Here is a 15,505-nt window from a genome sequence, read left to right on the forward strand (position 1 = left end):
GCTGCGCTCGCCTCGCCTGCCGGGGCTGACCAAATCCTCATTCGGCCGCCCTGCGCATGCTGCAGAACCCCAAAGTTTGCACTTCTCAGCCACTTCCCGCACCGCAGCCCCTCGCCCTGCACCCCCACGGGACCACGTTGGCCCCGAGTTGGAGGCGCAGCGAGGTCTGGGCAGGCAGCAACTTTCTTTGGGGTGATGCCCACGCAGGGCGCATCCCGGCAGGAGACCTGGAATTGAAGACAGGAGCTGGGGGATGGAGCCCCGGGCGCTACACCGCGCCACAACGGGGTGCTGGCCCCACGGAAAAGGGGGGACAGCTCCTTGCTGAGCCTCCAGCCTTGGCTGCGGGGAAGGAGGCAGCGCTGGCGGGGTGTTTGCACGAGCGGAGAGCGCAGCCCGGCGCTGGGGAGATAAAAATAGTGCGCGCAGCTCCGCAGCCCGCTGCGTGGAGCCGAGGCAGCAGCTCTCCAGGCTGGTTTCCTATGGAAACGCCGCCGCCGTCCCTGCCTGCGCCTGCCTGGGGCAGCTTCGGATGCTCCCTCGCACATGGATGCTCCCGCAGCCAGCAAGGACGGAGCTGAGGCTGCAGTTTCCCTCTGCGGGGACGTCGCCAGGATCCGGCCCTCTCCCCGCCGCCGCTCGCCTGGAGCTCGAGGCCTCCTCACCACCAGCTCGGAGACCTCGTGGGGTGCCCTGTGCGCCCCGAGCCCCTCGCGTGGGGGCCGCCAGCAGGATAAATCCCCCCCTCGGCCCCCAAACCCCTGCGTGAGACAAAGGCACTTGGCAGAAGAAGGGGTTGTGTTGCCAAGGGTCCCTGCCCGAGCGGTGCTGAGGCACAGGTATGTGCTCCGGATCCTTGCTTCCTCGCGTCCTGGCATCAAAGGGTGGCCGGGGGGGGGGTTGGAGCATCAGGGACTGGGGGCAGCCCAAGGGGTTTCCAGTTCCCTGCACCCCAAAAACTCCCCCGCACCCCAAAAACTCCCCCTGCACCGGCACGGCTGGAAGTTGCCGGGAGAAAGAAGCGGGGGCAAAAATCCCCTCTCCATCCTGATGCCCGGAATTCTTCCAGCTCGAGGGAACTTTCCCATTTTTTATCCTTTTATCCTTTTATTTTTATTTTTAATTTTGTAATTTTGTAAATCTCTCCCCCCCCCTCCCCCCTTCCCTCCCCAACCCGTGGCTGACCCCAGCAGGGGCCGGGAGCGCACCGGGGATGGGGGGGGACCGGGACCGGGGATGCTCCGCGCTGCACCCGGAGGCGGGGGAGGCGCCCCCAATCGGGGCCAAACGTAGCCACGGGGACCCCCGCCACCCCCCCCAGTTCCTCCGGGAGCCTCAGGGGGGGCCGGGCTCGGTGGGGAAGGAGTTAAGGGAAGGGAACCGGGCAGCGCCGTTAAATCCCGGCGGCGGGGAGAGGCTGCGGGCAGAGCGCGGCGGCTGCCGCCGGGCCGCATCCTGCATCCCGCATCCCTCCCGCATCCCTCCCGCATCCCTCCCGCATCCCTCCCGCATCCTCCATCCCGGCCACCGGGCATGGTTTGGCCCCGGGGGGCCGAGCCGCAGCCGGTGCCCGGCTCCCCCCCGCCCCCGGCCCCGCGGGAGGAGAGCGCATGGAGCGGGGGCGGCAGCGGGCGGGGAGGCCGCCGCCAGCAGGTAGGGGCAGGCTGAGGTTTTTTTTTTGGGGGGGGGAGGCGAAAATCGAGGTCTGGGGGGGACGTTTGGGGGGTGCGGGGTGCGGGGTGCGGGGTTTGGGGTGCGGGGTTTGGGGTCCGGGGTTTGGGGTCCGGGGTTTGGAGTAGGGATTTTGCGCTGCGGGGCTGAGAGGAAGGGGTTAACCCCCCCCCCCCCCCCGTTTAAAAAATAATTTAAAAAAAATCGTCAAAAAAGCAGAAAGCGCAACAAATGAGCTCGGGGAAGGGGGGGCGCTGTGCTCGTCCCCCCCCTCCCCATTGCTGGTGGGAACCACCCCCCCCCCGCAGCGACCTCCTGGGGTCCCCGGGGAGATGCGCTCTGCGGGTGCGGGAAGTTGTGGGGGGCTTCGGGGGGGTCCCCGGAGGCTCCAGGGGCTCTGTAGGAGCTGGGGATGGATCTCCCCCGGGCAGGGGGGGTTCTCTCTGTGTCCTGCTCCTGGGGCGAGGGGCTCCTGGCCCCCAGAGGTGCGGGGGGCAGGCGGGGAGATGCTCTCCTCCTCCCCAGACTTTGTGCAGAAGCGTCCTCGGCAGGGGAAATCAGCAGATTTTTTTTTTTTGGTGATCCTTTCCAGCCAGCCTCCCCTCTTCGTTTTCTTTCCTCCGGCATCCGCACTGGCAACTTATTGGAATATTTTAATATAAAGTTAGGAAAAAAAAAAATAAATAAATAAGTAAATGAGGTGTGTGCGTGGAAAAGCAGGAGGCGATCGGAAAGCGCGTGAAGGTTACCTTGAGATTGAGGGTTACAGGCGCCCATTCCCTGCCTCCCCCCAAAAAAAAGCAGAATTAAATAAAGTTGCTCAGCGATCTGGAGCTGGGGAGCACAGCACGCTCTGGTAATGGGGTCTGGCCCTGGGGTGTCCCTCTGGACCCCCCCCATTTGCACCCTCCCATGCTGCGACCTCCTGGGGCAGGGTGTGCTGGGTTACCCCTGCTGCTGGAGAGCTGCTGGGCACGGGGCTGGCCCTGTTGTGTCCAGCACCAAAAAGCATTTTTCTTGTCCCAGAGACAAAAACCTCATCCTTAGCAGAGCCCCCTGGCCCAGGCAGGATGGGGAGCAGGGGGGGGAGCAGGAGCTGGCCCTCTCCAGCATGGTCCTGGGCATTTTGGGGGGGACCTAGGGGCAAGGAACTGAAGCCACGCAGTAACTCGGTGCAGTGGGAGCTGCTGGATATATGCACAGGAGCAGCAACCGTGGCGTAATTTGGCCAGGTGCAGCCGAACGGAGGCAGCCCCAGATGCAGTGCAACATTTTGGCACCGCACCTCGGTGTTCGCTTGATTTTTAAACACGTTTCCCTCCTGCCTTGCTGCTCCGCCGTTCTGGGGCTGCGCCGCTGGTGCGTTGCAGAGCAGCAGGAGGGATTTTTTCTTCCCGTTTCTGTCCTTGATGTTCTCCTGGGCTGCAGAGACGGTGGCTGTGCCGTGAGGGGGTTCCTAAAATGAGCCGAAATATGTCAGGTCTGCAAGAGTGGGGGGAGCCAGCAGCCGTGCAACGCCTCCACCCCGTGGGGACAAGTCACCGTCCCCTGACCCGCTCCCAGCCCCATCCCCTCTGCCGGCCTCCTGGAGCCTGCAGCGCTCAGGGAAAATGCAGATTTCTTCCCAAGCTGTGCCTCCAGCCCCCTGTGCAGCAGGATGCGAGAGCGATGGGTGTGCAGCAAAAGAAATAACTCAGCCCCTCGGGAGAGGAGGCTTTGAAACGAGGGCTGCAGGAGCTAATCCTCCTCGCTGTATTAATTCCAGCAGGCTGCAGAAGGCATTGTCTGCTGCTTGAGGAGCTGGTTTTCCTAATTGCCCCAGTGATGTGAATAATCCCAGATTACCAAGGGTTGAGCAAAGGCCCCCGCAGCAGAGACCTGGAGGAGCAGAGTGTGGGCTCCGCGGGCAAATTGGGTTTGTGTCCCCTCCGCAGGGGATGGGATGCTGGTGGGGACACTGGGACCTCTGGCAGCATCCATGGGGGGTGTTTTGGGGCTGAGCAACCTCTGGGGGACACACACACACCTGCCAGCCCCTCATGGTGACCCCATGGTGGGATTTAGGCTGATCTATGCCCCACAAGGGGTGGTCCTGGTGATGCTGCTAGCGAGGGGCACCTGGGTCACCGTGTGAGGTTTTCCCTGGTGGGGCTGGCTTTGTCACCTGGTGTCACCATCTCAACATCGCCCCTAAACCTCAGCAGGAAGGTCTGGCTGCAGGATCCCTTCCTGATCATGAAGCACAAGCGAGAAAACCGCCAGCACTGCAGCTCCCTGGGGAGCGATGGGCCTGGGGTCTGCGGGATCTGGCAGCGATGGCTCGGGGCCATCGCTGCACCGAGGCCGGTCCCCGTACCCCAAATCCTGTCCCCCAGGGCAAGCAGCATGGATAGGGGTGGAGATGGCCCTGGGGATGCTTCGCTGCCTGGGTTGTAGCTGGTCTCACGAGGGCAGAGGCACCAGCAAAGGCGGCTGCTGCCGAGCGCTCGCCCCCTCTGGTGCGTGTCTTGGCTCGCCAAGGCTCGCTGAGAACCGTAACTGGATTTTGCAGACTGGGCATAAAAGACCTAGCACATAATGCGTATTAAAACTCATTAGGTTAAGCCAATTTCCAGATGCAGTGTCATTTGAATGAAGTTAAATCACCTTTTTTTTTTTTTCACAGGGCTTAAGTGTCGAAAGGGTGCCAGGGGCGAGGATGGCTTTTTTTTTGCTTTTTTTTTTTTGTGGTTTTGGGGATGAAAGAAGAGGGAGGGAGGGAAATCAGGCTGGGAGCAGTGATTCACGTGGCTGAGATGGAGGAGGCCTCTCTGAAATGCTGCTGGGTGCCATGGCCAGCACCAGCCCGGCCCTGTCTGCATCCAGGGAAACTGCAAGAAAAATGTGCAGACCGGCGAGGTGGCTGCAGGCGATCAAGGCACAGAGCCCCTGTTCTGGCCTTGCGAGGGAAAAACATGGCAATGATGGCAAAACTGAGGTTGGGCAGCTTTGCACAGGGGTGCTGCTGATGCTGGGACTGGGATGCTCCTTCTCTGAACCCACTCGGGTGCTGTGAAAGGAAACCCAAGAGCTCATTTGGGGCATCCCATCCCATCCCATCCCATCCCACCCGATCCCCGCATCCTCGCCCTGCCTGGAGCTCTGGCACGCACGGCTCTTCTCCCACTCTGCCTTCAGCATCGTGGCGTGTGCTTTTTAAATGATTCACAGCTTAAAACATTTGTCTTTACCAGGCGCTTTCCCACTTGCAAGGGGAATGCATCACACAGGAGGATGCAACGGGCTCCGATGTCATTGCGTGCGGGGGAACGGAGCCAGGCAAAACCCAACCTTGGCTGCTCCGCTCAGGCCACGGCAAAGCAAACGAGCAGGGAAGCAGAGGATCCTCCGAGCAGCTCGGTGTGGGGCTGTTCTGAGTCCCTGCCTGTGCCCTGCCCCACAGAAAACCCCGCCAGCCCCTGGGGACCGGCATCCCCTGCACAGGGCTCGGGGCGTTCGGGGGAATTTGCAGCCCCAGCTGGAAACGAGGCGGGTGCGCGGCTGGGTGTCAGCGCAGGGAGCCGGTAGGAGGCTGTGCAATTAGCACGGCACTGTTTCGGGGATCTCGAGGCCTTTTGCAAATGTTAATCAAGCCGTTCTGAGCACAGCGTCCCTGCGGAGGAGAGGAGATGCAATCTGGGTTGCCTCCCAAGCTCGGAGCTCCGTGCGCAGCCGGGCTTTTGGCACAATTTTCCCCTCGCCACGGTCAAGTGCTGAGCCGGTCAGTAAATCCTCCGGAGCAGTTCGAAATCAGTTCCTGCCCATGAGCGAGACAGTCAGCTGCCCAATTTCAGCCCTAACCCTCCATCGATTCCCAGCCAGGAGGAAGATTTGCAAACCTTCAGACGTGTTTGGAAATCTTGAAAAAAAAAATCTATCAGCAGACGGCCAGATCCTGCTCTGGGTTTACAAATCAGGCCGATACACCCCGGATTGTTTTCCCTTTGCATATCTCAGGGTCTCAGCCCGCAGAAGGGGCTGCAGAGCCCACTGGGGTTGACCCCAAGCCCTGCATCGTGCTCATGGGGCAGAGCCACCGAGCACGGCAGCGCACACGGAAACCTTCCCTGCGCACCCCTCCCGGCGGGGGCATGCGCAGGCACATTTCTCAGCAGGATTAAGGCAGGGAGCAGCTGAATTCATCAAGTTTCCTTCGGTTTGAAGGCAGCTGCCTGCTCAGTGAGCCCAGCTCCCCCCCCGGCAGAGGCAGTTTTGGGAGCTGGGTGCTGCAGCAGGGAGCACCCACGGGTGCTGTGACCCATCGGCGTGGCCGCAGCAGGGCTGCAGGAACCCCGGCTGCTAATTACCCGTTCCGCTCAGCTTCCTTCCCAGCAGCATTATTTAAATTCAGCCAAACGCATCTCATTTTCTGCTCCTGCTTTGCAGCACGGGATGAGCTTACACCACACCAGGAGTGCGGGCGGAGGCAGATCCCCGGGGAGCTCACGTTGCCCCACTCCTGCCGGGGCACCGAGGGGCACGACGTCCCCGTGCTGAGAAGCCACGAGGTCCCCAAACCTGGCTGGGGACTTCTGGGGGACACCAGCACCAGGGACCTGTGCCCTGGGTCCTGCTCCCCGTGTGGGACCGTGCCGTGTGGGTGCGTTGGTGCCCGCGCCACCGGGCACGTCGCCCGGCCCTGCCTGCCAGCCTCATCCCTCGCTATTTTAAAGCCCTATTCTTTCCCTGTCCCACTGATAAGAAATGCTAATGACGTGATGAAATTGGATAGTTCAATCGCCTGCTCCTCCTAATGGAACTCTTGTGTTCGTTAATTTGCTGTTTTTAATGGGCTGATTGTTCTCCGCTGCTGGGGGAGCCACGTGAGCACTCGAGCGCGTTTTGCAGTGGTCAGATGTGAGGTGGTGCTTGAAGGCAACTGAACCTTGGTGCTCAATAATTGCAGAGCAATTTGGAGATAAGGCCCAAATGTATAATTTATCGGCGCTCCGTCCACCCCGGTCACGAGCAGCCGCAGAGAACGTCAGGGCCCCGTGCCTCCCCCCCCGGGCACCGGCTGCGCGTGGGGAAGGAGCCTCGGGATCCCCCCAGATCCTTTCAGCAAGACAGGAGCAGGGCACGGGGTGCTGCCAAGCCAGGATCCGCGCTCCCAAAACTTCCCGAAGGTTTCAGCTCTGGCAGGAGCACGAGGGTGGAGGTAGGTGAGGATCCAGCCCTCCCTTTGCTGCTGCTCCCCAGGCTGGATCCGTCCCCTGGCACCCAGAGCAGCAGGAAAATAAATTGGTGAGGGCTGGGGGATAAATAAACCCTGGTGGTGCTGCTGCCTGTCCCCAGCCCTGGCTGGGTGTAAGGATGGGCTTGTTAGGGGCTGCTGGCCCCCAGCCGTGTCCCAAGCCCCCGCCGAGGTTGGATGTGGCCCCGTTGCTGGCTCCGTCGGCCACGCTCGCTGTTGGTAAAGCCCGGCCAGCCAGGGAGCAGTGAGAGGAGCGCATCATCTCCTCCAGACAATTAGCGGAGGCGTTAATGGAATATATGCAAATGGGCGGTAATTGACCTGCGACTCCGCAGTTCGTGATGGAGAAGGGTGAGCTCCAGATGGCTTCAGGAGAGCGGCTGAAGCCCCTTCTCTCTGGGGCTGGGGGGACGGGGCTGGGGGACGCAGGGACAGGGATGGGGACACGGGACCAGGACAGGGACAGCAGAGCATGAGGTGCCTGCTGATGCACAAGCCTGATGCCAAATAATCTCCTTGCACAGCTGCTACTCTGAGTTTACTCAGCCTTTACTTACTGGGGCTGGAGAGGGCTCGGTCTGTGGGGACCCCCGGAGAACACCCACCAAAGAGTGGGCTGTTGGGGGGCTGCCCAAAATTCACCCAAGAGGTGATTGAATAACGACTCCGGGAGCCCCAATTAAAATATTTATGTATAATTCATGCCATATGTTCCGCCAATATTTTTTATTTAATCAACTCAAGACAGATGGCGGCAACATAGAGGCCATTAAACTAATGGCACTTCGTCTTCCCATTTATTTTCGTCTCCTTTCCGAAAAGAAGACGAGCAAGTGACAGGCGGCAAGGCCCGGGTGTGGGATGGTGGCCACGGGTCGCGGGAAGGCTGGCGGTGACATTTCCCGTGGTGACATTCCCCACGGTGACACCGGGCTTGGCTCGCCCCTGGCCTCTCCGTGGCGCGGGGTCTCGGGGTGGGTGCAGCGGGAGGATGCTACGGGTGCCCTCCTCCCCGGGGCAGCCCTGGGAAGGGGGCAAAATCACAACCCCACGTGCCCTGAGCCTTCCTGCAGCTCTCCCGTAGCACCCCCTTTGTGAATCCCCCCAGAATTGCTGGTGGCTGTCACCAATGTCACCACGTTGCCAGCTCCCCCGTACCCCCCTGGCTTCCCTGCAGGCGAGGGCAGCTCTGGTGTCAGGATCCATCCCTGGCGATGGGGAGGTGGCTTTCCACAGGGTCGCCTAACAAATGCCTTTCTCTTTTTCTTGCAGGTGGAGCTTTCTTGCCCTGGGACCGAAATGAAGGGGGCCGTGCTGGGCACAGGGCCCCAGCTGGCATCAAGGGGCAGGAGACGCGCCCGGGGGCTCCTCACTCCTCGCCCGGAGAGCCGACAGCGCCGCTGCCCCTAGAGATGCTGCCCCCAGCCACCGAGCAGGGCTGCACCCACTGATCAATCCCAAACCAGCCCCTACACCCCATGATCCCCCCCGCTGCCACGTCCCGGGGGGCTCGGCCAGGAGGGGAATAAAACGGAGCCCCCATCAGCGCGCCCCTTTGGATAGGAAGGAGAGCGGCTCCCTGGCTCCCGCCCCGGGGAGGGATGAAGACGCCATGGCCAAATTCCTGGTGAAATTCCAGCGGTATTTTCGGCGGAGACCCGTGCGTTTCTTCACCCTGCTGGCCCTCTACCTGGCGGCCGGCAGCCTGGTTTTCCTGCACGCCGGCTTCACCGGGGAGCCCCGGGTGGCGGGCAGCCCCCGCGGCCCCGCGGCGGGCGAGGGTCAGGAGCTGCCCTACCTGGGGGTGATGCAGCTGAGCCGCGGCTTCCCGGGGGCTGCGGGGGGCCGGCGGCGAGGGCCCTGGTTCAAAAGCACCGCCAAGGAGCCGGCCGAGAGGAGCAAAGCGGGTGACTACGGCGCGGCGCGGAGCCGCCTGCTCAAGGGCAGGAGCGGCCGTGAGAAGGACGAGGACAGAGGTAAGGGCTGGTGGCGGGCATGGGGCAAGCCTCGAGCTCCAGAGCCTTGGTCCCCGAGGTGTTTTCGGGTGTGCATCCCCTTGGTGAGATGATTCTGAGTGCAGGCTGCCAATAGACATGTTGGTATTTGCTTATAAGCTGTGTGCGTGGCACAAGGAAATGTTTTCTGCCCGTATCCTGGGGGCTTGTGCACCCCAGGGTGCGCGCGCCCTGTTTTGGAGCCCCCTGGTGCAGAGGATGGTGCTCTCCCTCCCTCCCCCCGCCCCAAATACCAGCTGTCCACTTCCATTTTCCCATTTTCTCCCGCCTGCTCCGGGCCGTGCCTTGCTGTGACAGTGACAGGCACTTTCAGGGCTGCCAGCTGGGGACATGCTGCCGGCGAGGACAGCTCTGGCTGCTCAGCCCCCAGCAGCCGGCGCCCTTTGGAAGCTCAGCATCAGTCCCCTCAGCCCCAGGGGACATCCGAGCCCGGCGGTGTGCGGGCTGAGTGCTCAGGCTCTGGGGCCAGGAGCTCCCTGCCCGCGGTGGGAGTGGGAGCGTTGTTAATGAACACGGGTAAGCGAATGCAGTCGCTCGCATTGATTTTTAAAATGTCATCTATTTATCCCGAAGGCAGCTCTGTGCGGAGCTCACCAAGGAGCTGTCTGCGGGGGCTTTTCCAAGGCAGCCCCGCGCATGCACCACGCACCCGGTGCTGTCCCAGCCGCTGTCCCAGTGCTCCTGCAGCTGGCACCCGTGGGTGGCAGAGCGAGTACCCTGCAAACCCCACCAAAACACGGGGAAAACCCTTCACCGTGCCTCTGTGCTTGGGGTTTGGCAGGCAGCAGCCCCCAGTGTGCATTTAGCCCCCGAGCCCTCTCTCCGGCAGCTCCGTGCCCCCGCGGCGAAGCAGTAACTCGCCTCCTCAGCTGAGCTTGAGAGCTGCTGCCATGTGCTGGCGGTAATAACGTGGGCTGGGGAGAAGCAGCAACGCAGCCTGCTCCAGCACGCTGCACCCGTGACAGCAGCGGAACGGATTGCCTTGGTTTTTAGGGTGATTATCCGTGGCGGGGAGCACCGAGCGGTGGCTCCCGGAGAGGTGCCCGCGTGCCACCGGGCTCTCCTCCGCCCTGCTGGTGCTGGCGTCCTGCCCCGAGCCCCATGGAGGTGCTGTGGGTGCTGCAGAGCACGAAATGTGCTGGTGGCTGTGATGTGATGCATGTGCCCGGGATGCCCTGCTGCTCCCCGTGTCCCCCGTGTCCCATTTGCTCGAGCACCTGCAAGTTTCTGGCTGCCCCCATGGAGCCAGGCAAGGCTGCCATGAGTGTTCAGGGCTTGGGGGCTTTTACCAGGGGGGAATATTCACCTAAGGCATTTTCTGGTGCTAAAATGAGACAAGGAGGGGTTCCCCGTGGGTGACATTTCCACCCTGGTGCCCCCATCCCGTTGCGCACGGAGGGGCCGTGGGAGCCCGTCCCCGTGACACGCGTGGCTGCTCTGCCCCTTTGATGTGAAGTGACACTTGGAGAGGCTTCACCAGCTGCTCTGCAGGAAAAAAACATCAGAGACCATAAAAAAAAACCAGCAGTGCTCCCATCCCTGGCCTTACACACCCTGTCCTTCACCACCAGCCTCTGCCCGAGCAACCCCATCCTGGCCACGGGGGTCGGGGCGGGATGGAGCAGAGGATTTGGGCAACTCCAGGTGTCCCCAAATCCCCACCCTTTGCCGTGCTCACGTCTGCTGGGCTGCAGGACGAGGAGCTCTGGGCTTGTCTTGGTGTACCTGGGTATGTCCTCACCCATCGCCGGAGCTTTCCCAACGGCAGGCACCATCTGTACTGGTGCCGTGCGAGTGGTTTGGGGGAAAACATCTGCAAACAAGCTTCATGGGGCTGGGGAACAGCTCAGCGCCGGCTGCGGCAGGCCTTTGATCAGCCAGCTGGAAAATCAAGGGCAGGTATTTGTTTTAAGCATCGCCCTGCAGCACAGCTCCGAGAAAACGCCTCAAAACACCTCGGTTCTGCCTTTATCGGGCTAAATAGGGGGCTAAATGAGTAAAAGGGGGAGAGAAGACAGACAGACAGAGGTGCTGCCTCCAGACGGACACACGGTGCCTGCCAAATTGTGTCCCTGGCCGTGTGCTCCGTGTGCTGCAGGCTGGGTTTGGCCTCGTGCATCCCTTGGGAATGCATCCGTGGGGTCCCATGGGAGCTGTGCGCTGGAGCAGGTCGGCCCCACAGCTTGCTCCTCGTCCCCGTAGTGTCCTCGCCTCTCCCCAATTATTCCAGTTGCCTTCCTAATCGGTTGCAGCACGCAGATGTCAAGGGCGGTGGGTTGGACGTAATGCGCATCAGTCGGCGGCTGGGTGGGAATCGCTGGAGAAATCCTGCTCCGGTTAGGTCTGTCCCGGGTAAAAAATGAGCTGACCTGGTGAAACCTGCTCAGCGCCGTGGGAATGCCAAATTATGACGAGGGTAATTAGCAGTGAGGGGTGGCTGCCTGGTGGCAGGAGTTATTGGGCACGGCGCTCTCCATGCTCCTCCACCCGAGGGCCAGGCTGGTGGGGAGCTTCTAGGTGGCACATAGGGGGGGTATGGGGCTGGGGGGCTTGGTGCAGGGCCCTCCAGCAGGTGCAGGGGGTGAGCAGGAGGTGGGAAGTGTTAAAACACGTGGAGGTTTAGCAGGATGCTAATGAAGGCACCTAACGAGGGAGCCTTATGGGGACGGGGACGTGCTGGCGGTGCCGTCCCGTCCCTAACACGAGCCCACCAAGGCAAAGAGGAGCAGCACGGGGAAGGACTGCAGCCGAGGACGTGGCTGTGTGCTCTCGGGTTATTAGAAAAGGGTAAATTTGTCAAATACAGGATTTCCTTGGAACTATTTATTCAGCTCTGTTCCCTGTCCACCTGCAGCTCCGTTCGCTCCCAGCGCCGGCATCCATCAGCCTTTGCTTTGCCGAGTGTTGGCACTGGGCAAACACCGCCTGCAGCAGGGTCTGGGGATGGGAGTGAGCTGCTGGCCAGAGGAAATCTGGTTTATTTTTGCATCCCAGCTCCCGATGCGTGCCTGGTGGGGCAGAGTTAAGGGCACACTTTATTTTACCACTTCTCACCCCAGGAAACTTGTGTTATTTTGGAGCCGCTTTGCTGAGTTTGAAGCAGGAGGATGGGAGGAGGACCGCAGAGGAGAGGACCGAGGCCGGGGATGCCAATTTAGGACAAAATTAGGCAGGGTGGAAGGGCGGCCTGCTCCCGGTGCTCGGTGCCTCTCCAGTGTCCCTTTGCCCTGTCCCCATCCACATCCTCCTGGTTCCTCCCTGTCCCCCTCCTGCCCCGAGATGCTGGGGCAGAATAAGAATAAGAATAAGAATAAGAATAAGAATAAGAATAAGAATAAGAATAAGAATAAGAATAAGAATAAGAATAAGAATAAGAATAAGAATAAGAATAAGAATAAGAATAAGGAGTAAGAGTAAAAATAAGAATAAGGAGTAAGAGTAAGAGTATGAGTAAAAATAAGATTAAGAATAAGCATAAGCATAAGAATAAGAAGTAAGAGTAAGAGTAAGAATAAGAATAAGAGTAAGAATAAGAGTAAAAATAAGCATAAGCATACGAATAAGAATAAGAATGCTGGTGATGACGATGACGATGACGATGACGATGATGAAGAAATAACTAGCCACAGGCTCCGGGCTCGGCCCCGGCGGGCTCTGACCCCCGTCTCTCTCCCCCCCAGCGAAATACATCGGCTGCTACGTGGACAGCACGCGGCGGCGGACGCTACGCGGCGTGTCCTTCCTGGACTACAAGAAGATGACCGTGTTCCGCTGCCAGGACAACTGCGCCGAGCGGTAGGGTGCTGGGCGAGCCCCGCGCCTCCTGCCCAGCCCCACGCAGCGGGGCTGCCCTGCTCACACAGCCCCCCGCCCCTCTCCCCTTCCTCCCTCCTCTGTTTTCTATTGATGTGTGTGATTTTTGCTTTATTTTATTTTATTTTATTTTATTTTATTTTATTTTATTTTATTTTATTTTATTTTATTTTATTTTATTTTATTTTATTTTATTTTATTTTATTATTCTATTCTACTCCAATTTTAATTCTATTCTGTTCTGTTCTGTTCTGTTCTATTCTACTCTATTCTATTTCTACTCCTTTCCTTTCCTTTCCTTTCCTTTCCTTTCCTTTCCTTTCCTTTCCTTTCCTTTCCTTTCCTTTCCTTTCCTTTCCTTTCCTTTCCTTTCCTTTCCTTTCCTTTCCTTTCCTTTCCTTTCCTTTCCTTTCCTTTCCTTTCCATCTATTTTTTATTCGAGAAACCCCACTTTCCTCCCCAGGAACAAGGAGCGGGGGGCTCCCCTCCATGCCATTCCCCCACGGGGCAGGGGGTGCAGGGCTCAGATCTGACACTTCAAGCCGTGTAGGGCCCCCCCCCTCCAACCTTCCAACCTCCATCCTCACCAAACACCATCCCCACAGCTCTCCAAGCACACCCGTGGCCAGCAGACCCACGTCAATCCCCCCCCAGGAAACCTCCTGCACCTCTCCATATTCCCCAAAACTACACAACGGATGTCCCGGGGGGGCTCTGCCTCATATGAAGACCCCCCCAGGCTACCAAGAACCACCACGGGTGGCCGTGTCCCCATCCCAGGGCTCACCCCCCGGTGCCATCTCCTGCCCCGCGTCCCCGGCGTGGTGCTGAGCCCCCTTTTCCCCCCCCCCCAGGGGCTACCTCTACGCGGGGCTGGAGTTCGGCGCCGAGTGCTACTGCGGCCACAAGGTGCAGGCGCCCAACGCCAGCGAGCTCGAGTGCAACATGCCCTGCAAGGGCGAGCGCGGCAGCACCTGCGGCGGGGCCAACCGCCTCTCCATCTACCGCCTGGAGCTGGCCCAGGAGTCCGCCCGCCGCCGTGAGTCCGCAGGACCCCAAAACGGGGACGCCCCCCCCCCCCCCGGGGACCTCGCCGATCACCCGCCGGCAGGGTCGTGGCACCGCGGGAGAGGGGGGTGTTGATAGGGGTTTGGAAGGGTTTGGGGGCACGGTTAGGGGGTTGGAAGGGTTTGGGAGACAAATCTGGGAGTTGGAAGGGTTTGGGAGCCAAATTTTGGGGTTGGAAGGGTTTGGGAGACAAATTTTGGGGTTGGAGGGATTTGGGAGCCAAATTTTGGGGTTGGAGGGATTTGGGAGCAAATTAGGGAGTTGGAAGGATTTGGGAGCACAGTTAGAGGGTTGGAAGGATTTGGGAGCAAATTAGGGGGTTGGAAGGATTTGGGAGCCAAATTTTGGGGTTGGAAGGATTTGGGAGCCAAATTTTGGGGTTGGAAGGATTTGGGAGCCAGATTTAGGGGTTGGAAGGATTTGGGAGTCCAGTTAGATATTAAAAGATGAGGGTTTGATTTCTGGTGTTTGTGAATCTCTCCCCAAATCTACATTCCTTCGCCTCTCAGCCCACTGTTGGGTGGATGGGGGGGGCTCATTAGCAGGCGTTTAATTATCAAAGGGCTGCCCACATCGCGACCTCGGGGAGGATCCATTTAGGGCCGGGCATTTCTGGTTGTCTTTCCTCTCCAAACATCTCCCAGAGGCAAGCTGGCAAAAAAACCAATTAGAGCAACGCTAACGAGCTGTACCCCAACCATCTCCCCCCCCGTCCCCCCCCAGATGGCAGCGCGGTGTTTCGGGGCTGTTTCCGCCGGCCGGACAACGTCTCCATCGCCCTGCCCGCCAGCCAGCCCATGCCCAACATGTCCGTGGATAAATGCGTGGATTTCTGCACCGAGAAGGTACCGGGGGGGGGGTTGCAACCACACCCAGCACATTTGGGGCTGATTCGGTAAAATTGGGATGCGTACGGGTTGGATTTGCTGCCCCACTCTTGGGGCTCGCCAAAGGCAGCGGGGAGGGGGGTTTCTTCCCACCCTAATGATTTGCTGACACCAGCAGGGATGCGGGAGGGGAAGGCTGGCCCCCGTTTTGCACCAAATCTGCCCACAGGGACAGTGCCAGCACGGAGCAGCTCATCCAGCGTGGGCACCGCCAGGCCGGGAGTGGGCATTTAATTTATCCATTTTAATTTATCCATTAAAAATTAGGTGAATTATCCAGCCAGAGGATAAAAAACAAAAAAAACACACAGGTGAGAACCTCCCTTTGCAGCAGGGAAATAAACTCTCCCTGCTTAAATCGCCGTGAGCAGCACCACGGAATGGGGATAAATCCGGATACTTTGGGTGCATGCAACAAGCTGGGGGTGCCAACACCCGGAGGGCACCCAAAGCGCCCCGGTGCTGTGCACAGGAGGGGGAGGAGGGCAGCAGGGACGGCTCTGCCCCTGTGTCCATCCCCGCAGGAGTACCCGCTGTCGGCGCTGGCCGGCACCGCCTGCCTCTGCGGCTTCCCCACCACGCTCTTCACCCTGCACGAGCGCGAGGACGAGCAGCTCTGCGCCCAGAGGTGCCCTGGAGAGGAGTTCGAGAGCTGTGGCACCCCCGAGTTCCTTCTGGTCTACCAGACCCAGGTGCAAGGTGAGGTTTTGGGTACTTTCGGGGGGCTCGGGGCAGCCCCGGCTTCGTGGGCACCCCTCCACGTGGGCACCCGGCTCCTGCCGCCCGCGGGCAGCCTGCGTAGCTTTTTGCTTTCCATT

General features: G+C 59.9%; 1 protein-coding gene across 2 annotated transcripts in view; it reads left to right on the plus strand.

The window, feature by feature from the left end:
* The window catches only part of WSCD2 (WSC domain containing 2), a 21,388-nt gene continuing 5,883 nt past the window's right edge, over nt 1–15,505 (plus strand). The window contains exons 1-6 of one of the 2 annotated variants that reach the window (XM_084491555.1): nt 1–839; nt 8,177–8,880; nt 12,600–12,714; nt 13,587–13,771; nt 14,524–14,645; nt 15,212–15,386. In XM_084491555.1, the coding sequence (XP_084347681.1) occupies nt 8,517–8,880; nt 12,600–12,714; nt 13,587–13,771; nt 14,524–14,645; nt 15,212–15,386 (961 nt within the window). In that variant the 5' untranslated portion in view covers nt 1–839; nt 8,177–8,516. Of the gene's footprint in view, nt 840–1,268; nt 1,654–8,176; nt 8,881–12,599; nt 12,715–13,586; nt 13,772–14,523; nt 14,646–15,211; nt 15,387–15,505 lie in introns of those variants that run through there. The other variant, XM_084491556.1, reaches the window with a different exon arrangement.

The sequence above is a fragment of the Aythya ferina genome (assembly GCF_964211825.1).
Source record: "Aythya ferina genome assembly, chromosome: 17".
Classification (NCBI taxonomy): domain Eukaryota; kingdom Metazoa; phylum Chordata; class Aves; order Anseriformes; family Anatidae; genus Aythya; species Aythya ferina.